Below are 24,105 nucleotides of genomic sequence, written 5' to 3'. Positions count from 1 at the left end.
CTATTAATAAAAATACATAATGAAATTAAAAACAACATACTATATTAATATAAAATACACAATATAAATTAAAGAAAAACATAAAAATATGCAACTAGCCGGATTTGTTTTTGAACATTTTTACTATAAAAATAACCTAATAATAAAACTTAATATACAACTAGTCGGATTACATTTATATACATACATATATATATATATATATATATATATATATATATATATATATATATATTTGATATGTAGATTATATTGTAAGTTGTTAAATATCATATGTTACCGTCTAACAAATATAATTAATTTTATGCATATGAACGTTATTGTAATTTTATAACCACGTCAAAACAACTCATTTTGCTGAAATTCAAATAGTCACAATATATTACTTAAAACAATAAAGATAACAGTTATTTAAGAATAATCAATTTATTCAGTAAAAAGAAAAAGAATAATCATTTGCACGATTAGTAGAAATGTTTTACGTTACTTTGAAGAGAAGTGGGGGTATGAGTAACTTAAATTAAGTGAATATTTGGGTGAGATTGCATGCAAAAGAAACAAAAAAAAAAAAATCTTTGCCGAACTTCTTCACCCTATTTTATCTAACACAAAAATTATTTAAAATTATTTCAATTCAAATTCAAATTAATTATGAACATAAAATTAATCCCTATCAGTGTAAAAGTTTACATAAAATCACAACAATTTTTATATTAACGTGATTTTAAAAAAAATCCAGCATGAATTAAACACCATTAACTTTTAGAATATTCATCTCTAAACAATTTCTTTTTTCCTCTAAACAATTGACACTATGTTTAAGGAGTGATAATATATTTTCACAGTATAAAATTTTAAACATTTAATCAATAATTTTATTTTTTTTATGTCTCTTTCTTTATATCACATTACATCATCAATCAAATTAATTAGTTGTCTCTCCTCTCTTTCTTTATCTCTTAAAGTGGTATACAACTCAAGATGGTTCTTTAGGGATGTTCGGATTAGAATTTTAAAAAACTATTTTACCATAAAAAAAATCTTGAATTTAAATATTACGTAGAAATATTATAACTAATCATATTTTTTTACGAGACTTTTATAATAATTTAGATTTTAATAAATTTATATTATAATAATTTAAATGATTTAAAGGGGATTTATACGTTTGTAAGATTAAAAAGAATTCTTTTAATTTTTAGAAACACATACAAAATTACAAAAGTTACTAAACAAATAATAAGAAATGTTGAAGTTTGGATTAAAAAAAATAAAATTGATATAATTTTTTTAATCTTTTAATAGCTAAATTGATTTTAACTTTATGTTCTCAATACTAACTCTTCTTGTAATAACATTTTCTCATTTGCACTTTTGAATTTGAACAATAAATTTAAATTTATGTTAGTTTTCTTTTTTCTTTTTTTAAATTCCTTCAATTATTTCATGATAACTCCAATGACATGTTTAAATGTGGTAAAAAGGAGTGGTGAGGATGCAAAATTTATAGGAGAGTTACTTAGTTATGTGAATGAAGAAATTAAAGGTGATGGAAAAATATGATTAGTCTTGACATACAAGACAAACATTAATTTAGATAACAAACTGAAAAAATGTATAGGAAAAAAGTATATTTGACATTTTTTATTCCAAAAGAATGATATATATATATATATATATATATATGACATATGCATCTTGAAGAATATTAAAGAGAGAATAAAGCATATCTAATGAGAAAAAAAAAGTTTGATAGTCAATAGTAAAAAAAAATTTAACAAAATCTCAAGGATTTAGGTAAGAGGGTTTGATATATGTTTTATACTAAAAAAAATATGATAAAATTCATCGAAAACTTTTTTAAAAAATAATTAATCAAAATTTGTGTATTTTTTTTACTAAAAGATTTTTTATAAGTTGTAAAAAAAAATTAATTAAATATCAGCAGATTTTATTGTTTTTATTCAAAAATCTTAAAAATCTTACTTAAATATCACAATACTTGTTTATATCATTTAAAAAATTTGATTAAATAGTAAGTGTCTTTTAAAATCTTTTCAATTCTAATCTAATATATCCCTTAATTTATTTGGACATATCAAAATGACGTCATACAGTCCCCGAGTTTAGGAAAAAAAACTGAGAAGCTGCCACGAAAAAGGAAGGATAAGCCAAATATCAGTCAACTTGGAATCACAAGAATGCTCTGACTTAGACAGCCATTTCTATAATGTTTTTTTCTTCTCTTTGATACAACAACACAACAATGCTTTCACACACAAGTTCCCGCGTTGAAAACTTTTCTTTTTTCGTTCATTGATATTGGTATTTGGTATATTCATCTCCCTCTTAGCACCCCTTATTAGTATTATTACACTCTCTCTCCGCGTTAAAAAAACTATCTCTGAACTTTCCTAGTTATTACAATTTATTACACAACCCATCTCTCTTTCTGGTTTCGCTTAGATTTAGAAACACAGACTTTTCCAAAGTGCTCGCTCGTTTACCTCAAACCTCAAAGAAAAAAAAACATTGAGTTATCACTTGTTTTCTTTTTTGGGAAGACAAAAACATTGAGTTCAGATTCTCACTTCCATGGCTGAGGCCAGACTCTACGCTCCCCCCTCTCAATTGGGTCAGCTTTTCTTCACTTTTAATTCCTCTCTATATATCATTTCTCATCATTTGACATCCGCAGAATTCAAACTCTGATTTTTTTTAAAGCAACCATGATAGTGAAGCATTGAATTGCCATCATATCTTTGTGTTTTAACATTTCCTGTTACCTATTTATTGTTGTTGACTTTGTTTTGAATTTATATGCTTTGATGGACCCAGATATTAAGCAAATTATTTTAGAAGCACAGCATCGATGGCTACGTCCGGCTGAAATTTGTGCAATTCTCGGTAATTATAAGAAGTTTCGAATTGCTCCAGAACCTGCACATATGCCACCAAGTATGATTTCTCTTCCGCCAAAAGATAACACTAGTTATCTTAAGTTCTCAATAGCTTCATTTGGAGAAAATGATTTAAAAAATTGTTTTTTTATTCTTTTATTTGAATGGAGATGGGGAGGATTAGGGTTTTAATCTATTCGAAAAATCTGTATCTTGTGAGGACTGGGACCTGCATGAAAACTTGACACAATTATGCCCTATATCTAATTGCAAAATGGTCATTCTCGGGGGTCTTAGTGAGTGTTTTGGTGAGCGTTTGTAAAATTGATTTTGGTTAAAGTTAATTTTTTAAGTGAAAAATGATTTATATTTGGATAATTTATTCTAAAAGCAAGTTAACAAGAAAAATCAGTTTATGATCTTTTATCCCAAGCAAAAGTTACCTAAGGTTGATTTTACTCTTAATCAAATCTGCGCATCAATTTCTCAGTGTGAGACCAAACATGTGAGCATTTACCTAAAATTACTTTAGCTGATATTTCAACGTGACTTTAGTTGATCCTTCCAAACACGCACTAACTATATTTTTCCTTGACATTAGGTGGTTCACTTTTCTTATTTGATCGGAAGGTGCTGAGACACTTCAGAAAGGATGGCCATAACTGGAGGAAGAAAAAAGATGGAAAAACAGTGAGAGAAGCTCATGAGAGACTAAAGGTAACTATGCTGCATCTAAGGTTATAAGTCTTAAGCACTGTTACAATCACATCTAACTTGGCCATAAAATGAGAAGCAAAGGTGCTGTAAGCTTTATTTACCATCATTAATGTTAATTCTGCTTTGGGAAGTAAAATGTATTGAGAGAATCTTTCTTCTTTATAAACTGTTGCATTGAATGAGTCCTGATATGATGCTCACAGGCTGGAAGTGTGGATGTGTTGCATTGCTACTATGCCCATGGAGAAGAAAATGAAAATTTTCAAAGACGCACATATTGGTTGCTTGAAGAGTAAGTGTTTCTGTTTAATATTTTCACAGTTCAGTATGAAAAATCCCCTTTTTATTTAATGTTCTATCTTCATTTGCCTGATTCTGCTCTATCTTTTTCTCTCACCTCCTCCTAACTTTCTGCCTTCCCTCATTCTCGGTCTCACAAACTTAAAGTAATATCCAGAAAGGAATGAAGAAAACCTGGGCTCTTCTTCTTATGTGTTTTTTCTTGTTTGAGGATGGTGTGCTTTAAACTACAACTAATGAGATATATCCTGTAAATGTTGATCACACTCTATTGGTTTAAACTAATTATAATAACCTTCTAGAAATTGCTAATTTGTTTCTATGGTTCTTATCTGTGGAATAGGCTCCTCTTCTCACCCTTTTTATTCAACATTGTTGCAGGGAACTCTCTCACATTGTTCTCGTCCATTATCGACAAGTGAAGGTAACACATGTTATGATTTTATTAGTATTTTTTGCCTAATTGTTATTTGACAAAAGCTCAAGAAGAATTGCTTACTTTTACATTCCCAGTACAATTAAGAGAACAATGAACTAGTAACATGTAATTGTGTTGTAGAATTATATATTTAGTAGGAAAGTTAAACTTGGAAATTCCATCCTAACTTGAGTATGGTATTCCCCCAAATCATGTAACTAGACCTTCCATGCTAATAATATATACTGCCTAAAAATAACAAAACTGGCACTGCTTCCTTAATCAATACTTGGTCTGATAAGTTTCAAAACCAGACGATTTTCTTGAATGATGCTATAAATTGGTGACATATTATTCCTTTCTATGACTATGCAGTATGCACAATTCTCCTTCCCCCTTTCTCAAATTTTGACTCTGTACTGTGATCCTTAAAAAATAAAAAAAGGCTAACATTTTCATCAGGAGTGAACTTTTTTAACTATGTAATAAATATAATCGTGAGCTGCTATATCTTCCCATCTATGAATAATTTCATTTGGGCCTTCATTCCTTTCTCTCATCTGTCTTGTTCAAAATAATCAGGGAACCAAGGCGAATTTTACAAGTGCTAAAGAAAATGAAGAATCTCTTCCTTATGCTCAACAAACTGATAAAATTATGCCCCAAACAGAGATGGACACTTCTTTATCATCTACTCTTCATCCACATAGTTACCAGGTTCCTTCAAAAACTGTCGATACAAGCATGAACAGTGCCCAAACATCAGAATATGAAGAAGCTGAATCTGGTATTTCTTTTGTGCGCATTAATAATTTAAAATGTTCTGTTTTCAATTTTTCATATCTAGAGGGCATTCTGAGTAGCCTTTTTGTTGACTTTGTTCTTCGTATCACTTTCTTGTGTGTATTTAAATTTTTTAACTGTAATTTTTACAGCATTCAATAACCATGCAAGTTCTGAGTTTTATTCTTTCCTCGAGTTACAACGCCCTGTTGAGAAGATTTCACCTCAACCTGCTGATTTTTATTCTCCTCGGCCACTCATAAGTAAATTTCTTCATTTTAAATTGTTTTTGAGTTTAACTTTGATGCATTGTCAGTTTGTCACTGTAAATTTACATTACCACTCTGTCATACATTGTCGTATCATTAAATGAGTATGACTTTTTTGAACTAATTTTAAGAATCAAACCTTTTTAAATGTTGTGACAGTGCATGATTGCATGATAGTGTAAAAAACTTTACACTAATATTGCATCAAAAATCAAATACCTTGTTATATATCTTCCATACATACTGGCCTTCATCAGGAAAGTCTGTACCTAACATGAATCATATTATTGAAACTGGGACAGATGATCAAGAGAAGTTACCTATTATTCCTGGGGTGAATTATATCTCACTCACTCAAGACAATAAAAACAAAGACATTCTTAATGCTGGATTGACATATGAATCCCCAAAACCCCTTGGCTTTTACTCATGGGAAGGTATCTTAGAAAATAATGCTGGAAGTCAACATGTGCACTTTCAGCCTTTGTTTCCTGGAACACAGCCTGATAACATGGGAATCAATAGCAATTTTTCTCAAGGAGAAGAGATAATGGTGCCATATTTGACCACCAGCATTGCTAAGCAGCATGAGAATGGAAGTATCATTAAAGCTGAAGGAAATTGGCAGGTATTGTGTACTAGTAAAATCAGTACTTCATCTGCTAGTGGTACTTATGTTATATAAGAATATTTAGTTCTAAACAAATATCCAGGCTCTGCAGTATGTTCTGTAGGAGCTTTGACAAGGTATAATATCTTTATGTCAAAAGTCAAAAACTTGAAAATAATGTCACTAAAAAGTGTTGTTGGTATGATGCTGCAAATATTTTTGACATCTTAATGACTTGTTTCGTGTTTCTGCAAACATATAATCAAGCAATGGATTTTGCTTTATGGTTGACTGTTTTGTAAACATGTTACATGTTTCTTTCCTTCAAACTCATTTAATTGATTAAAGCTTAATCATCCTTGTTAACAGGTTTATGATGTTGATTCTTTACGCATGTCCAGTTGGCCTATAGATAGTGCTTATTCAGGCTCAACATGTGAGGTAAGTTGTAGCAACCGTGAGCAGGAAGTTAATGATGTTGATTTTCAGAAATCCTTGGAACAGTGTCTTCTACATTCACACAAACAAAACAAGGTTCTCATGCAAAATGATCTTCAAGAAAAACTTTTGAATGAAAAAGAAAAGATAAAATCAAATCTAGAGGCCTATGGAATAGAAGACACATATTTATCTTTTAAAAGGACTCTGTTAGATGGACCTCCAGCTGAAGAGGGTCTGAAGAAGCTTGACAGTTTCAACCAATGGATGAGTAAAGAGCTTGGAGATGTGGAAGAATCAAATAAACCATCCACTTCTGGTGGTTATTGGGATACAGTTGAAACTGAAAATGAGGTTGGCAACACAACTATTCCTTCCCAAGGGCACCTGGACACCTATGTATTGGATCCATCTGTTTCCCATGATCAGCTTTTTAGCATTATTGACTATTCCCCAAGCTGGGCATTTGAAGGGTCAGAAATTAAGGTATTTTCTTTTGATATTCTGCACTTGCCATCAGTTTTGATCACATGTTCATTGAATTGTTGTAGTTGCTTTTCTGCTTATTTGTCAGTTATATTCTGATTATTTATTTCTTCATTTATGAAAAAAAAATGTATAGGTTATCATTTCTGGAGAATTCCTAAGAAGTCAACATGAAGCAGAACAATGTAAGTGGTCATGCATGTTTGGTGAGGTAGAAGTGCCAGCAGTGATCATTGCAAAAGGTGTTCTTTGTTGTCATACACCTCCACACAAGGCTGGGAGGGTACCTTTCTATGTAACTTGTTCCAATAGGTTAGCATGTAGTGAAGTGAGAGAATTTGATTTCCAAGTCCACTATACTCCAGAAGACACTACAGGTGAGAATAGAGGAAGCACTTTTGATACTTTTAGTATCCGATTTGGAGAACTTTTGTCCCTGGGGCATGCCTTTCCTCAGAATTCAGATTCAATTAGTGTAAGTGAGAAATCTCAACTGAGAAGTAAAATCAATTCTTTACTGAGGGAGGATGATGATGATTGGGACAAGCTACTAAAACTTACTCAAGAGAAAGATTTTTCTCCAGAAAATTTACGGGAGCAGCTGCTTCAAAATCTTCTGAAAGATAAGTTACATGCATGGCTCCTTCAGAAAATAACTGAAGAAGGGAAAGGCCCTAATGTATTAGATGAGGGTGGCCAAGGTGTGCTTCATTTTGCAGCTGCTCTTGGCTATGATTGGGCCCTAGAACCCACAATAGTTGCTGGTGTGAATGTGAACTTTCGTGATGTAAATGGATGGACTTCTCTTCATTGGGCAGCATTTTGTGGCAGGTGAGTACCTCAGTACTTGTGCATGAAACACATTTCATCAGAATTGGATTTATATGTAACATCCTTGACATTACATTAACTTAATAGGATGGGTCACTGATATTAATTGCAATTTTGCAAGAGCGTTAGTATGTGAGGAAAAATAGATTACTGCCGAGAGAAAATATGTGAAATGTGCCTAAAAGAAGTTAAAATGCTCTTGTTGATACTTGATATACTTCATTATATGTTTGAAGGATGGAATGCGATTGATGAAGAAATTATAAGAAAAAATCTACTGAAAAAACCTATAGTATACTATGATGGGATGCACCTGAGTCTTTTGTTATGAATGAGTTTCTTTTTTCATTTTCTTGCATACTCTTGTCATCTTTCATTAAGTTCTTGCATCTTACTTTATCAGGGAGCGCACAGTTGCTTTCCTCATCTCTCTCGGCGCAGCACCCGGAGCACTGACTGATCCATGTCCAGAACATCCTTCTGGTAGAACACCAGCTGACCTAGCTTCTGCAAATGGACACAAAGGAATTGCAGGGTATCTTGCTGAGTCTTCACTAAGTGCACACCTCACAACTCTCGATTTGAACAGGGACGCGGGAGAAAATTCCGGAGCAAAAGTAGTCCAAAGACTCCAAAACATTGCTCAAGTTAATGATCTTGATGGTTTATCATATGAACTGTCATTGAAAGATTCACTGGCTGCAGTGTGTAACGCCACCCAAGCCGCAGCTCGTATTCATCAAGTTTTCAGAATGCAATCATTTCAGAGAAAACAACTGAAGGAATATGATGATGACAAACTTGGATTATCTGATGAGCGTGCTCTTTCACTCATAAAAATGAATGTGAAATCACACAAGTCTGGACCACGTGACGAGCCTGTCCATGCTGCTGCAATAAGAATCCAAAACAAATTCCGCAGTTGGAAGGGAAGAAGAGAATTTTTAATGATTCGACAACGCATAGTAAAAATTCAGGTACATTTGTCTCTAACATGTGATATGTGCAAATGGCAATATTATTTGCGTCTATACCTTTCTAGGCCTTTTGGCTAAGAGCATGTGTAGTATTTATTGTTTGTGTTGAATGTTTAATCTTATTCTCCTTTTGGCTCCTTTTAATTGGATCCAATTTATAACGTGTCAATTTCCATGGTATAGGCTCACGTGAGAGGTCACCAGGTCAGGAAAAGCTGTGGGAAGATAATTTGGTCCGTTGGAATCTTGGAGAAGGTTATTTTACGTTGGCGTCGAAAAGGTAGTGGCTTGCGTGGATTTAAACCGGAGGCCAATTCTGAGGGAACTATGATACAAGATGTATCTTCAACAGATGATGACTATGATGTCTTAAAAGAAGGCAGGAAGCAAACAGAGCAAAGGTTGCAGAAAGCCCTAGCTAGGGTGAAGTCAATGGTTCAATATCCAGAGGCAAGAGACCAATACCATAGGCTGTTGAATGTTGTAACTGAGATCCAAGAAAATCAGGTATTTTACCTATTTGTGTATATTTAAAAAAAAAAATTCTCACTCGTATCACAGAAAAAAGAAAAAAAAAGCTTCTCAATTATCCTGCTTTAAATCATTTTCTCTTCTAGACAGTATATAACAGCAGTAGTTTTCATTCTGGAAAAAGATTTGGCTCTTTTAAAGTTAATAAAGATAAAGTAATTTCAGTTTGCATTTTGAAAATTAATGGTTAATAATATAACACATTCATGATTTTATGATGCTTGTGTATGTAATATATTGACTATTGATTTTCCCGTCACAACTCAAATTACTTATTTTATTTTTTTAAATGAGTTACTTCAGAGGAGTTGAATTCTCTAAAAAAGAGTGTAAAAAAAAACCTGAATATGGTTTTTCTCCCTTTAGTAATTTTCATAAAGCTCAATTTGCTTCTATTAAAGCCAAAGAGCCTTAAATGGCACTGGCTTGATCCCCGGAGTGAATCCCCTCATTTGTAACCAAAAAATAAGTTGCTTCTATCGAATGAAGCTGTTAGAGGTGTATATTGGATGGGCTACCTTAAAAAGCTTGTTAAGAAATTATATGTATATTTGTTTAAACTACCAGGATATATATATATATATATATATATATATATATATATATATATTTGACATCATGCATAGTATCTTCTCGTGACTGGCAGTAGAGCTTAGACTTCTGTATATGTCTTTTGCAGGTAAAGCATGAGAGCAGTTCTAACAATTCAGAAGAACCGAGAGAATTCGGTGACCTCAATGATCTTGAAGCATTGTTGGACGAAGATATTTTCATGCCTACAGCAACTTAAAATTTCATTGTTAAGGGGTGATTTAGAATTTCACAGCTGAGTTAGGTGATCAACTGTCTCACTTTGATTGTTATAGTAAATTAGTAATCTTAATTCTCATTCTTTTGTTGTTAAGGGGTGATTTGCTAACATGTCACACAAGAATTAAAAAAAAAATGCATAACCATTAAAACCATTCTTACAATGCAAAATAAACATGTCAGGTTCCCTATCAAATGCAGAAATGAGCCGTGCACATTTTTCTTACACAACCAAATTTTCAATTCATGCTCAGTCAGCCAAAATTTTCAATTCATGCAAAATAAACCAAGGTTTTCTTCCCAGTTAGATATTGCGGGATATCCCCTGGTTATGAGTGTTAAAAAAAGTTGAACCAAACTTAACTGAAAAAATTCGCCTGAACCAAACTGAATTGTATTTTTTTATCTGACGAATTGTTTTCTCAAATCCAAACCGAACTGTTCATTGAACCAAATTTAAACGATTTTGAAATGGACCGAATTATGTTGTGTACTGATAAATAATATATATATTGGAAGTAGGAGAAATTTTATGACTCAGTTCAGTTCTGCTTTGTTGTCAAACGATTCGGTTCAAAATTTTAGATTTATAACCTAATCGAAATAAGTGACGATGGTAGGAGTTTTGCAGTCCCGACGAAGACAGGGTTGTTAACTCAACAAAGAATGCCCAACTATTAGTTATTACCAAAGTGTTCGTCAAACTATTAAATATAAAATAATCTAACATGAGTTGGGACCAATTTCCATTTCATTGTGTTTCTAATGTTGGTTGAACGCTTGCAACCATGAATACACATCGTTGGTGAAATTTTCACCCGATATATATATACTGTTCTTATTGTGAGAAAGAGGAAAAAGAAAAAAGGACAGTGCCTAGCACTATCCACTGTACATGCCAACCACCTAAGTATACCTTTTCACAACCCGTATCCTCTAGAGGATGTAACAGCTCCTCCAACAGGTTGAATAAAGGGAAAACGGTAGAAAGGAAAATAAATATGGAAACCATGTGAAAAAGAAGTCCAAATGATTTAAGAGAGTTGTAGAAATCCTCCGCCTAACTCCTGTTACCAGAGCCAATGCTCTCATAGAATAAAATGTACCCATGGTCTGTATTACTTGAATACTCCTGTGATGATCCAAAGAACGTCTGCACAGCAGACTCGTCAATCATCTCTACATTTTCGTCATCAAAAAATAACCAGTGGTTATGGCTTTTCACAAGACTGACATAATGCCCGTGGTTGGGCCCACTCCCAACATGAACAACTACTGCAAATAGAGAATACTCGATATCCGCATCTTCAACTGTGTTACTCAACTTCAGCTCAAGGGGGAAAACAACCCGGTAGGACAGCTTCTTGTAGCGGCCTAGCTGTTCCATGTACTTAAACCGCTTAAGATGGATGACCAAGATGTGAGGTGGTTTCTTTATCTTCATCCTCTTCTGAGCTTCTTGCAAACTAATACCACAAGAAAGTTGGCATCTTGGTCATCAAAATTGAATGGACATGAAAAACATGAGAACAGAGCACATATATTTTACACACTAAATTGACATGGCTACCAAATCCCACTCAGATAACAGGTAGAAGAAAATGTCAATCAATGGAAAAATGAACATATCATGGTTTGCTTCTTTTAAATTGTAGTATTAGTCAATAAACATGAAAAGCATTCTAATTTTTATTAAAAGGAGATAAAATTTTCTACAAACCATAGATGATATTCAAGCTATTTGGCACGTGTTTGATCACAAACAATTTATTCCTCCAGTTAAAAGGGGTAGAAGATGTACCTAAGAACTTTAGGAGAAACTATTAAAAATGATCTTGATCCAAATATGATTTTCTGAAAATTTGGTTTTCAATAAAGTCAATGACATCAATTAATCCATGCAATCAATTCAATCTAGTGGTACAAGGCTTTATTGCTGTTGTTATTAGATAAAGAAGCAGAAGATTAGTTCAGCTATGCACGTGATTCAAAATGGTTGAACAAGCTCTTTAACTTTTCCAGAACACTCAAGAAACCAAGCAAGGCAACAACTGAAGCCAAAGAAGTAGTATTTGAGATTTCAGATAATTATAGAAACATAATTACTGCCTAAAAGCCATATATATACCTGCAGCATTTGTCGCAAAAAAATTTGTCTTCAGCATTCAGTGTCTCAGTGGAACTGAAATTTTTCAAACAGCTTGTAATTGAACTGTTTTGCTCAATATCAAGACTCAAGTCCAAAAATGTTTCATCTCTAGCTGTCACTGTCTCACATTGCAAGCACCTTGTCTCATTGGTGAGTATTCCCTGATCAGAGCAAGTTACAACAGTAAAATTTCTCAAAGTAAAAATAAATCTTATTTTTCTGATCACTACAGAGTACATAGTAAGAGCAACAAAAACACCCCTTCCCCCACAAGAAAAATACATAAAAATTGACAGTGAAATTACTGTTTTTTACATTGTTTAATAATAAAGTTCATCTATAATAAATTAATACTATAACCGTATCTAAGATAATGTGCCAAATTCCATTATAATTCACATAAAAGTCAATATGAATGGATTATCCTTAACTGTGACAAACCTAAACTATAAAAGCAACAATACACGCCCACTTAAAGAGATAACACTAATTGACTGGATCCAATAGAAACTTTGCTAATTATGGTCCCTTCAAATTTTGTTGCGGGCAAAATGCAAAAATAAAAACATTGAATTGACAAAGCAAGGCCACCTGAAAATTTTTGTGTACCCAAGTAACTAAAGGCTCTTTGTGAACACCATTAGCTTGACCATTCTTGGGCCCGTTAACAGCCTTTTCAGAAGGTGGAGATGTCTCCTGATCAGTTTTTGCAGCCTGAGCCTCTTTCTCCAGAATGTCAACAAGTTCATTCAGCAAAAAGTTCAAGAACTCATGGGCATCCTACCAAGAGAAGATTCACAATAACAATGTTGTCTCTAATGAAAAACTTTGACAAAAATAAGAGACATTATGCAACCAATGAAACATTGAATTAAACAGATAATAAAAATCAATGATAAATAACGAATACACTTTACAGCACACTGAGTTCAGCAACATTATGGTAAACAACCTCATTCAAAAGCACCAAATTGTCATTATACAAACTCAGATAAATCATTTCCACAGATGGACACTCATCATCAGTCACAATTATTTTTTACTCACAAAAGAGAGAGGGGGGAGGGGGACCTGGGGACTAACAAGCCAAAGCACCGTTTATATATCAGTGATATACAGTCAAAGCATGACTAGACAAAGTGAAAAGGGTTGTTGCCAAATGGAAAACTGATATAAAAAAGATTATGCTTCCCACTGGACATATAATAATATAATAGAAATACAATTTAAAGTGTATATGCTCCAATTCAAGTAGACAGACTCAGTTGCATATAAAAAGGCTGAAAAATGTACAAGCAACATGATCATTTCAACTCAATATTATAAAAAATAGTTCAAAAGTATTTCCTGTTTATGAAAAGATGTTCATACCAAGTTCAAGTGTACAAATTGCAAATCTGAAAATTTGGTCCAGCCTACTACACAGAGAAACACTACAAAAGAAACACTTATCTAACTATTGATCTACCAAGAGGACAACTTGTAATTTACCTCAAAAGATAGACAGCTGGAAATCTTTAAAACATATGATAGAATCTCTAGTTATTTAAATAAGCTGCTACTTGGGAGCAAAGGCGTGTTTATGGTGAACAATGCCCATAAGCATACAATCCTTTCATAAGCATGGAGAAACACATACATAGCAACATTTGCGTGTGTGACTATGATAAAAACTAATCTCCTATTATAATATAAACATTACTGTCAAAAGAAATTTGCAGGTTTTCTAGAATAATCACCTTTCTGCACAGGAAGTTCATTCTTAACAGTTTAAACACATACCTGGTGCATATAGCTACGGAAGAGTTCATTCTGTTTTTTCAACCTCTGTACAAATCGTTTGGGAGCAATGACACCAGTTTTTTTCTTCTGGGAACTTATCTACACCAAAAGAAATAAATATGTTGCATTCACGACCAAGAAATAAATAAATAGGCATGCAAATGCCATTAAATGGATGACATTTAGTAAGCAATAATAATTGGAAAATATCATTCAGGGTATACAAAATGAAGATACTTACAAAAAGCACACTACAAATATCTTGAAGCAAGTTCTCGAGCATAAGAGATAGGCATGTAAGTGCCCATTAAATAGACATGTGTTTATTAATCAGACATTTGAAACAATGAATTGAGCAAAAATTCTATAGATATACAAAATGGAAATACTTGAAGAAGCACCCTGAAATAGCACAGAGCCATTTTCAGGCACACATATATATACACTCGAGCATAATACAAAGCAGATTTAGGGAAGCATAAAATTAACTAAACCAATTTCACATGATTTGATGGCAAACAGAAAAGAGGGAAACAAATAAAATAAATGTGCCAAACCTACATAAAACACACTGTGGATAAATGAAGAAATTTCTTAAGGAGAAATACAAGCATTTATACTCAAGCATACTACAACACGAAATTTAAACAAGCATGGAATCCCCCATGTCAATTCCTTGTGTCTCAAACAAAGAGCAACTGAAAAAAAATAGAACAGCTAACAAAAATGTCAGCTAGCTGGGCATATATATTTTAGGCATTATAAGTAGCTAGTCATGTTTTGATAAACTTCAACTGATCAATAGAATAAAACCCACAGTATGCTTTGCTAGGAAGAACTGAAGCACTAAATAAATCGACATGCAGATTTTTATGTTACAGGAGCATCTTTCATCAACATACTAAAAGTCCTTCCATAAAACAGTTAGCAAAAGGAAATCTATGAGAAAGAGCAAGTGCTTAATTACAATCACAAGAACAAGATTTTGGAGTAAATGGAGGCAATGTGTTTGTCCAAGTTTTTTCAGAGTTATCTATTATTCTATATAATGGTCAAGGTTATTAAAGAAAACATGATTACAGATCAGAGTTAACAATGGCAGAAGGCCGAAATTCCGCCATCTAAACAAGCCACTGCGCTTTATGGCACCGCCATAGTGGGGCTCCCTTCAGAAAATTGCCTATGGCAGTTGGCAAAAAAATCCGTCATGCCATTCCACCATGGCAGCGCCATGGCCACTATTTAACAACACTGTTACAGATTCAACACTAAAGATAACAAGAACCCCAGTGAAGCATTCAAAGAACAAAAATGTACTTGCTTGATATGATTAAATAAATAAAGAATAAAAAAAGCTAGGAAATCAACAGCTTATTTCATGAGAGTCCAAGGAAAGCAAAATAGCCACAACTAGTTAAGACAGTACAACTTTCAAATGGTGAATCATGCTTGACCCAATCAAATATGAACAAGCTTAGAGGCATCGAGCATGTAACGCTGAGAAATTTCAAACTACAGACTAATTACCTGCGAAAATAAGTCCGCCAAGCAAGTTAAAAGATTTTCTTCCCCGTCCAATATGCTTTTGTTATTTCCATAATACTCTAGTAATTGTTCGCGAAAGGGAACACAAAAGTATAGTGCCTGTACAAGGTGGCAAAATGAGAAACTCGTTAGCAAAGCACCCTAAAAGCCTTTACTAAAAATAACAAACTGACAGTCTTCAATATCACCAGACATGTTTAGTGCGTTTATTGATATTTTAGAGATGGTAAACATATTGAGTGCTACAAGACAACATCCACTTTAAAATTGACGTATGCACCTAAAGAGACGCTTATAATACTACGAACGAAACATAATGAAGAGCATATCCAACTTTAAATTTTAATAAAACTAAGAATAAGCGCTTCAAAGAATCTGCTAAAACAGGTCAACAGAATGTCCAAAACAATAATATACATTAAAGTACTAAACTCTCCTGAAGATACTGCAACAAACTTTGCATAGATGAATCAATAAGCCATCAACACTTATAGAACAAGAAAAATATAATAAAAAAGGAAAAAACGTAAATCGGATCGAAGACCTGCAAGACGCTGTTGCAGTAACAAGTGTTGCCGAAATTCTCGAGGCCAAAGTAACGTTCTCCTTCAGGGAATTGGTCGCCGAGAGCCTTCTCAAGCTTGGAGCCGGCAGCACCCATGACCGCGTCAACCGATCACAAACTCAGATTCCTATCCGATTCAATTCAGTGACTCGCACCATGAAACGCTCAATGACCGTTTGGATCGTTGGGTTTTGTCTCGGAACGAACCTTTTCTGGTGTCAGGTTTTCTCTACAGATTATGTTAGCAGGGAGCGAAACAAGGGTTACGCGAGAGAGAGGAGGAGGAGGACCACGACGAAAATGCTGGCGAAAATTTAAAGAAAATTGAGGATAAATAAATAAAGAAATAACGGAATTATTTTAAGTTAAATAGCCTTTTTAGTCTATGCATTTGCTCACATTTGTTTTTTCTCGCAATATTCATACATTTATGAATTAAAATAGTTATTTAAAAAATATAGGAATAAATTAACAACGACATTTCATTTTTTAAAATTTTGAAACTAAATTATCATTTGTGTAAAATAAACTTTAAATTCATTTGAAGCATTTCAACAACTAAAATTTATAAGTTCTCGACATCACTTGATTTATTCTTATTAGATTTGCTTACTTGATATACATCAGGAAAGACCTAATATATCTAGGGAACCTAAGCATTATTTGGATAAGTCTTTGAGGATACACGCATCTCAACCTTTCATCTTTATTTGCATTCAATTGTCTATGATCTTCAACTACAAACACTACAATATCAAGGACTTATGGATGAAGATACAACCCTGGAACCCTACGTTCCAGAACATGTTGCTTTTATCATTATGTTGGCCATATATGCCAAATTGTTCCCAAGCGTGTCAAGATCTTTGTTGGCTATAACTTTCTCATATATGAAGTATGCATTTAGAGAGTGTTGGACATGCATGAACTTGCATGTACTTTTATAGAGTCAAAGCCAAACCCCTCTACAAATCATAAAAAACAATGAGTTCACATATGCAAATAAGGTGTTGACACACCATATATATTTAGTATTGTGGTTTAACTAACAGTTCAACATCTAATATTCATACAAGGAAATGAAAATGATCTATGACTTTATGATCTTGAAGTACATCACGGGGATGTTCACAAGTAGAGGCTTGTGATAGAAAATTATTGTTGGAAGATGACAAAAGATAATGACATTAAACTTCTAATTAACGAGTACTATAAACAACTTGAATAGTTATAGGCAAAAAAAAAATATTTCCCTCTTGTGAGTTTATATCAAAGTTCTTAAACAAGAAGTTTCCTTAATTAATCATGGACAAACTACAAACAACAACTGAAATATAGTCATACAAGCAAACATAAATGTCACTTCTAAACTTGATCACTCATATCATTATTAAGGACACTAACAAAAAAAAAAATGGTGTCAACTTGTAAGGGCAAATACTTTATTTTCTTAGTCAAAAAAATTGTGCATGACAAGTCGACCACCAAAAAAATATTGGCAAGGAACAACAATCTTAAGCTTATGGTCAACTTGGCTAAATGAGGAGATGTTATTGTTATAATTGTTTTTTTAGGAGAATATTGTGACCATTGTGAACAAATGATAGTAGACTATAGTAGGGGCTACTATCTGACATATGTGCACAAACATAAATGTGTTTACCTACTAAGCTCCTATATGACATAAAAAATAACATGTTTTAGCGTAGTGATTATAGGATTAATCAAATTTTAAGAAAGGAAAAGCTTATTCTAGATGAGCAAACCAATGGGTTATTAATTAAACTGCATTAATGGATAGAAATATTAAAACCAAAATATGAATATATGTATTAGTTTTTGCACTTCTATCGGAAACGATTGTTACATGGATATAGGTTTGATTTCTAGTATGTTCATTTTTTTTGTATTTTTAGTATTGAAGCAATCAACAACAACACATGTACCATCAATCCAATAACATATATGATCTAATAGTGCATTCATCATTTTTTAAGACTTCATATTATTCTTGTATTTTATAATATACATGAACATATGATCCATTACAAATCGAATTTCATAGGTTGAAATCCAATTTTAGGATAATTTTGATTATGTCACATTAATCCAATAACATATATGATTCAATAGTTAACTCAACCCACTCATAACCTAATTCTCAGTTAACTAGTAAACTCAAGTTAGATTTAAAGTACATGTCAATGAATACACTTTGTTTAATAACTTTTGTGAAATTTAAGTGACTACATGACATAACTTAGCCTTGCTCTCCTAAATCCAATTGAATGAATACGAAAATAATATGAAGCCTTAAAAATAATGAATACAATATTAGTTAATTCTTATGCTTTTAACAAACTATGACTATAATTTTTTTACTCAAATTGGACCATCATCACATTTTTTTAAATAATTATAATTTTTCTGAACATAATTTTGAATTTTTTATACTCATAAACATATTAAAAATCATATTAAAATCGAGTCATACAAACAATAAAAAAAATTGAATAATCTATTATTATCCTTTTTAGTTTGAACGTTAGTTGTGATTTATAATTTATGTAGGTAAATTTATTGGAACTAATTTGATGTCTTGAATTGGTATAAAGAAAAATTTAAAATTGTTATAATATCGAAAATAAAAAAATAAACAAAGAATCAAATTTAAGAGATAAAAAAACAAAAAAAAATTATTTTAAAAAAGAAAGCACCAAAACGAATTTTAATAAAATAAGAGGAATGAAAAAATAGTTATGATTTATTATTTCTTTCCCCGAAAAAAGAGGAATATTAAAAGGGAGATTTCGGGTAGCGCAGGGTAGCCGATAAAAGAAGACGAAGCTGCATCTTATCTGCAACACTCTGGATCCACTTCGCTAGTAATAAGAGAAGAGAGAGAGAGAGAGAGAGAGAGGAGAATGTTGAGTCTCTCAGTTGCTTCACCTTCTTCTTCAACCATTTCCTTTCTCCCAAAGCCATTCAATGGCATTCAGCTCCGTCGCACTGCCACATGCTCCATCCCACCCACGAAGCGCAGCTCATTTGTGCCGGTGGTGGTGATGTCTAAGAGGACGGAGGAATTGAAGGAAATTAGACAAATGACTACGGAACGAATTAACGAAGAGGTTGTCGACCTTAAGGGCGAGCTTGTCATGCTTCGCCTTCAGAAATCGGCTCGCAACGAGTTCAAGTCCAGCGATTTCGGTCGCATGCGCAAGAGGGTACAAGTTTTTGCTTCACTCTTTGTTGTTGTTTAAGTTCTCTTGTCATGATTTTGATGATAAACTCTTTTGAAATTTAAATAAAATAACAAGCTAGGGCTATGGGAGTTTGTGAGAGAACTTAGTTTGGTTTTCTCTGCTTTATTTATAATGAAACCAACTAGTGCGATTACCTTGAAAATGTATTTAATTGCTGTCGTGGGCATGGTTTTGTTCCAATCCTTGAAATTGTGGACAAATTTGGCCAATGTGGCCACAATTGTGGTTGTGGAGACCCAAAAGAACCTTGACGTTGCGGGTGCGGTTTTGTTGCAATCCTTGATATTGCAGATAAATGCAACTACAATTGCAGTCGAAAGCTTACTCTAGTGTTAGCTTCGCTTGTGTTTGGTAAATAGAAATGTAGAGGAAAGAAGCCTAGACCCACATCCTACTTTTCTCTCGTCTTTTAGGGTAAAATTTGAAACTAGAAGGTAATTTCATCGGGTGCAACAATGAATTGAACACCGGATGGCAAGGTGAAAGGCTCCAATTCGCTAGTAATTTAGGGGGGCATTTTGCTGAACTTATGATGAGCTTCTAGAAATAGCCTATAACTCTAATAAGTTCCTTTGAGTTTATTTTAATAAATTTCTTAGTGTAACTTGTTAAATTAAGCTCTTTTTAACTTTAATAAGTTTTATGGTTAAATTTATGATACAGGTCCTCATAGGATAAGAGCTTATTGAGTAAACACAGATAATTAAATTGTTTATCCAAATGCACCCTTAAGCAATATAACTCATGTACTCAGCTAATCATATGTTTTACTTCATGAAGTGGTAAAGGGTGAACTTGACGTGCTCGGTGCACAAATTCTGCATATACTAATTCATCTATTACCTTCTTCCATCTTTATGGATTACTTTTCCCATTCCAGCCACTGTATATGATGGCTTGATAACTCAGTTTTGTTTGGTTAGGTTCACATAGATTAATCCAATCTATGGTCATAATTTTGAATCTCCTACTCCATACTGTCTGAACTCTTTGGGTCTCCGAAGTGAGAGGGCTCACTTAGAAACAAATTGTCATTTGTCGCTGACAGCTGCTGACCTTATCAGAGTAAGACCAGCAGTTAATTTCATGGTAATCTGGGCTTGGCATACCCATCGGCTACTAAATCCAGAAAGGACACTACTATGCTCTATGCTTGGTGATTGGCCAAGTAAAGAGGCCTAGAGATCAATGCCCTTTAATGAATTGAATGGTCCTTCCACCCCTACATTTGATTCCAATTTCTGGCGTAGATCTAAATAATGAGACCTGCCAACTTTTACTTCAACAATAAAATTCTAGCATCTCATCTCTCTATGCTACGAGCAGGAAAATACTGTGAGAAATAGATATGCATGTAGGAGTACTTGAACTAGGTTTTTCTTTTGCTTGATCAGGTATTTTTCTTATATGCATGTTTATGAGTTCTGCTAGATGCACTTCAGTTTCTGTGTCAATAGATGAACATGTCAATCTTTTTCTGTATCTTAGTCCTTGTTTTGCAATCATTTTATTTTGTTTTTACTCTTAAAGCCACTATCTAATCAAACAGCGCACTTGGATCACAGTGCTTTGATAGCATGTTGAATACAAGATGTGCCTAATGGAAAGAGGGAAGAGCATTTTCAATCTGGCCATACTGGTCTAGCCTCATCTTTATAATTTATTAGTGTATTTCCTTTACGTATAACTTCAAATGATGACGAATTGATACTAGAAGTAGAAGGCTTTACTGACAAATAAGGTCAGTCTCTGGAGTCTGCATAATGCTTTGCATTTATTGTCTCTATGTTACTTTTTGGGTGAATGATAATGTGACTGCAAATATCCATACAGATTGCTCGCATGCTTACTGTGAAGCGGGAAAGAGAAATTGAGGAGGGTATCAATAAGAGGTTGTCTAGAAAGCTTGATAAAAAATGGAAGAAAAGCATTGTTGTAAGACCACCTCCGTCTTTAAAGAAGCTTCGGGAGGAAGAAGCAGCAGCAGAAGCTGCAGAAACTGAAAAAGCTGCATGAGCTTACACATAAATATGCAAGTTACAGAGTTCAATGGTTAAAATTATTGTTCAGTCATAATTTTCTTGTTTAAATGGATGTGGTTGTCACGTGTATAATATTATCTTAATGGTAGTAATTTATGTTTGTTCCTGCCCGAAGGTTCATGCCTTTTATTTTGTGACAAAAGATACATGATTCACATCCTTCAAATTAGGTAAAACATTTTTTTTTAAATTCAAATTTTCAATTCCATTAAAAAATTGCTTTTAATTTGTTTTATGAATGACTATCATTTTTTGGAGTTTCAAAGTGACAATTTGTCAATCAGATTGGTGATGCATGTCTATTTTTGAAAGGGCAAGTGATTACGCAGAGCACTTGTTGGCATTTTTTTACATTATTTTTCAATCAAGTGCCTAAGCCAAGGTAAAGGTAGGGTTTCAATGAAAGGTTTTTAATTTCCCCGTGGATTTCTTCAGCCAATATTAGAAGACGTGTTCGAATTGACTTTGGAGTAACTAATTTTCAAAAATTATGTGATTAAGCATGTTTTTTTTTTTATCATTCTTGAGCATGATGTTTTAAAACTAAGTTGAGAAGAATTATTTTTATTTGGTTAGTAAAATAGAATTTTTATTGGAGTATAAATAAAATAATTTATGTTTCTGTATCAAAAAAATAATTTATGTTTCACACATGAATGAGATGTTACTATTTGCTAAAAAAGAGAGTAAATTACATTAATTATCATTGTAGTTTTTAAAGATTGTACATAATTTCTTTATTTTTTTAAAACATTTATAGCAATATCCTTTGTAGAGACTAGAGATGTACGTTGCAATTTTAAATAATGATGAGGATTAATATAGAAATAGAAAGAAAAAAAGTATCGAGTAAAAATGGACGAAACCAGGGAATGTTATTAACTTATTATTGTAATTTTAATTTAAAAATATTACAAAATAATTAACCTTAAAATAATACTTAAATCTACGTGAAGACAGTGTTGTGTTCTCTCTGTCTCTCCTTTTCACTCGAGTTTCTCTCTCTGTTTCACTGGCTGCAATAGAAGCAACAAGTTTCAGGAAGGAGATGCAAGGGGAATATGACACGTCTCCTTAAACCGGCTGGTCAAACAGATAGTTTTGACCGGTCAATGGTAAAAAAAAAAAAACAGATCGAAGCCTGTAAAGTGTTTTGTAACCGTTCCATGTTGTTTATAGAGAAGACAAAAACTGATGAATCAGGCGTGAGTTCTGTTCCGCTAGGGTTTTGAAAGAGCAGCCAGTGTAAGACGGCGATGGCGAAGGCCCAACAAGCGCTTCCTGAGGAGCTGATAGTGGAGATTCTGTCATGGGTTCCGGTGAAGCCTCTGATGCGTTTCAAGTGCGTTTCCAAAACTTGGAACTCCCTCATCTTCCACCCCACCTTCGTGAAATTGCACCTTCAAAGGTCATCCACAAACACCCACGTCCTGTTAACGCCCGAAGAAGAAGAAGATCCCCCCGACGATGATGAAAAAGTAACCGACGGTCTTCAAAGAGCCGCCACACCTTGCTCCGTACTTCGTTTGCTTGAGGAGAATCCATCACCCGCTCCTCATGATGATCATTACCAATTCAATGATGTTTACTCTTTCGTAGGTTCCTGCAATGGCTTGATTTGCTTGCGTTTTTTTACTGTTAGTGGCAGAGGTAATTTTGAATACTGGGTACGATTTTGGAACCCAGCCACAAGGATCACGTCCCAAGAATCTCCACACTTACGTCTCCGTCGACGCGATTATATGCTTTTAGAGGATTATGTGAAGTTTGGGTTTGGTTACGATGATGTGAGTGACACTTACAAGGTGGTGGCACTTGTCTTCAATACTAAATCGCAAAATTGGGAGGTGAAAGTTCACTGTATGGGAGATACTTGTTGGATAAACATTTTAACTTGCCCTGCTTTTCCCATTAGTCGGAGGTTACTCGATGGACATCTTGTCAGTGGCACCGTTAACTGGTTAGCATTTCGCATGTTGGGTATTGATTATGAATGGAACAATGTCACTGTCCATCAATTAGTAATTTTTTCATATGATCTAAAGAAGGAGACTTTTAAATATTTGTCGATGCCTGATGGTGTTTCTCAAGTTCCTGATTATCCTCCTAAGATTGGGGTTTTGAAGGGTTGCCTGTCTCTTTCCTACACTCACAGGAGAAGAACCCATTTCGTTGTTTGGCTAATGAGGCAATTTGGAGTTGAAAAATCCTGGACTCGGTTGTTGAATGTAAGTTATCTGAATTTTCAACTCTCTCCAACTAACGAATTAGATTGGTTGCCGACCACGCCTTTGTGCATCTCTGAAAATGATGATATGATGTTGCTGGCAAACTGCGTGTATGATGAATTTGTTCTCCATAATCGAAGAGATAATAGAATAGACAGTATTGGAAGTTTCGACGGCAAAGTGCCAATGTGCTCCTATGATTATGTTCCAAGCTTGGTTTTGCCATATTGTAATTAAGCTACCTTGCACTTGCTTGCTTGTATGAATGTAAATTATGTTAATGGTTTCAGAACCTTGGCTATTTAATGTATGGACACGGCAGAGAGTGTGAATACTTTTGGTGGTTCCTTAATTTGATTACTTTGTTTGATGATTCTATTGGCTATTGCTAATTCTGTGTTTGCTTTGTGTATGCATTTTCTTTTCCTGGTTGATACCTTGTTCTCAATCTTCTTAAC

The 24,105-nt window shown here is 33.6% G+C and overlaps 4 protein-coding genes across 7 annotated transcripts; 3 read left to right on the top strand and 1 right to left on the bottom strand.

Moving 5' to 3' along the window:
* Nucleotides 1-2,294: 2,294 nt before the first annotated feature.
* LOC114421864 (calmodulin-binding transcription activator 3-like) lies at nt 2,295-10,164 on the top strand. Of its 2 annotated transcripts, XM_028387961.1 has the most exons (13): nt 2,296-2,635; nt 2,839-2,958; nt 3,502-3,617; nt 3,821-3,909; nt 4,299-4,341; nt 4,918-5,122; nt 5,271-5,381; nt 5,690-6,015; nt 6,367-6,921; nt 7,058-7,752; nt 8,156-8,729; nt 8,913-9,236; nt 9,940-10,164. In XM_028387961.1, exons 1-13 carry the CDS (start codon nt 2,596-2,598, stop codon nt 10,048-10,050), a joined length of 3,309 nt encoding a protein of 1,102 aa, XP_028243762.1. In that variant the 5' UTR covers nt 2,296-2,595; the 3' UTR covers nt 10,051-10,164. The 2 variants fall into 2 exon arrangements, with proteins under 2 accessions (XP_028243763.1, XP_028243762.1); XM_028387962.1 differs by lacking the exon at nt 5,271-5,381 and having other exon boundaries at nt 2,295-2,635.
* A 613-nt stretch (nt 10,165-10,777) lies between these two features.
* LOC114421865 (ubiquitin carboxyl-terminal hydrolase 4-like) lies at nt 10,778-16,434 on the bottom strand. 2 transcript variants are annotated; one of them, XM_028387963.1, is made up of 6 exons: nt 16,091-16,434; nt 15,529-15,645; nt 14,002-14,100; nt 12,811-12,999; nt 12,199-12,380; nt 10,778-11,560 (listed from the first exon to the last, which is right to left on the bottom strand). In XM_028387963.1, the coding sequence occupies exons 1-6, from the start codon at nt 16,205-16,207 to the stop codon at nt 11,131-11,133; spliced, it is 1,134 nt and encodes a 377-aa protein (XP_028243764.1). In that variant the 5' UTR covers nt 16,208-16,434; the 3' UTR covers nt 10,778-11,130. The 2 variants fall into 2 exon arrangements, with proteins under 2 accessions (XP_028243764.1, XP_028243765.1); XM_028387964.1 differs by having other exon boundaries at nt 10,778-11,536; nt 16,091-16,433.
* Nucleotides 16,435-18,925: 2,491 nt separating this feature from the next.
* Nucleotides 18,926-21,615, top strand: LOC114421863 (50S ribosomal protein L29, chloroplastic-like). 2 transcript variants are annotated; one of them, XM_028387960.1, is made up of 3 exons: nt 18,926-19,338; nt 21,211-21,429; nt 21,461-21,615. In XM_028387960.1, the coding sequence occupies exons 1-2, from the start codon at nt 19,036-19,038 to the stop codon at nt 21,391-21,393; spliced, it is 486 nt and encodes a 161-aa protein (XP_028243761.1). In that variant the 5' UTR covers nt 18,926-19,035; the 3' UTR covers nt 21,394-21,429; nt 21,461-21,615. The 2 variants fall into 2 exon arrangements, with proteins under 2 accessions (XP_028243761.1, XP_028243759.1); XM_028387958.1 differs by having other exon boundaries at nt 21,211-21,546.
* Nucleotides 21,616-22,394: 779 nt separating this feature from the next.
* Nucleotides 22,395-24,039, top strand: LOC114421862 (F-box/kelch-repeat protein At3g23880-like). Its single transcript, XM_028387957.1, has one exon. It carries the CDS (start codon nt 22,676-22,678, stop codon nt 23,882-23,884), a length of 1,209 nt encoding a protein of 402 aa, XP_028243758.1. The 5' UTR covers nt 22,395-22,675; the 3' UTR covers nt 23,885-24,039.
* Nucleotides 24,040-24,105: the final 66 nt, after the last annotated feature.

Source organism: Glycine soja, chromosome 8, assembly GCF_004193775.1.
Source record: "Glycine soja cultivar W05 chromosome 8, ASM419377v2, whole genome shotgun sequence".
Taxonomy (NCBI): domain Eukaryota; kingdom Viridiplantae; phylum Streptophyta; class Magnoliopsida; order Fabales; family Fabaceae; genus Glycine; species Glycine soja.
This window is presented reverse-complemented; position numbering and strand designations above follow the sequence as displayed.

Coding starts and splice junctions, on each gene's coding strand:
- LOC114421864 (XM_028387961.1), top strand. CDS start 2,596: ATGGCTGAGGCCAGACTCTACGCTCCCCCCTCTCAATTGG. Junction 3,910..4,298: donor ACATATTGGTTGCTTGAAGA/GTAAGTGTTTCT, acceptor ACATTGTTGCAG/GGAACTCTCTCACATTGTTC. Junction 8,730..8,912: donor AACGCATAGTAAAAATTCAG/GTACATTTGTCT, acceptor TCCATGGTATAG/GCTCACGTGAGAGGTCACCA.
- LOC114421865 (XM_028387963.1), bottom strand. CDS start 16,207: ATGGGTGCTGCCGGCTCCAAGCTTGAGAAGGCTCTCGGCGACCAATTC. Junction 15,646..16,090: donor ACTGCAACAGCGTCTTGCAG/GTCTTCGATCCG, acceptor CACCTTGTACAG/GCACTATACTTTTGTGTTCC. Junction 14,101..15,528: donor TGGCGGACTTATTTTCGCAG/GTAATTAGTCTG, acceptor CTTTTGGTGTAG/ATAAGTTCCCAGAAGAAAAA.
- LOC114421863 (XM_028387960.1), top strand. CDS start 19,036: ATGTTGAGTCTCTCAGTTGCTTCACCTTCTTCTTCAACCATTTCCTTT. Junction 19,339..21,210: donor TCGGTCGCATGCGCAAGAGG/GTACAAGTTTTT, acceptor ATATCCATACAG/ATTGCTCGCATGCTTACTGT.
- LOC114421862 (XM_028387957.1), top strand. CDS start 22,676: ATGGCGAAGGCCCAACAAGCGCTTCCTGAGGAGCTGATAGTGGAGATT.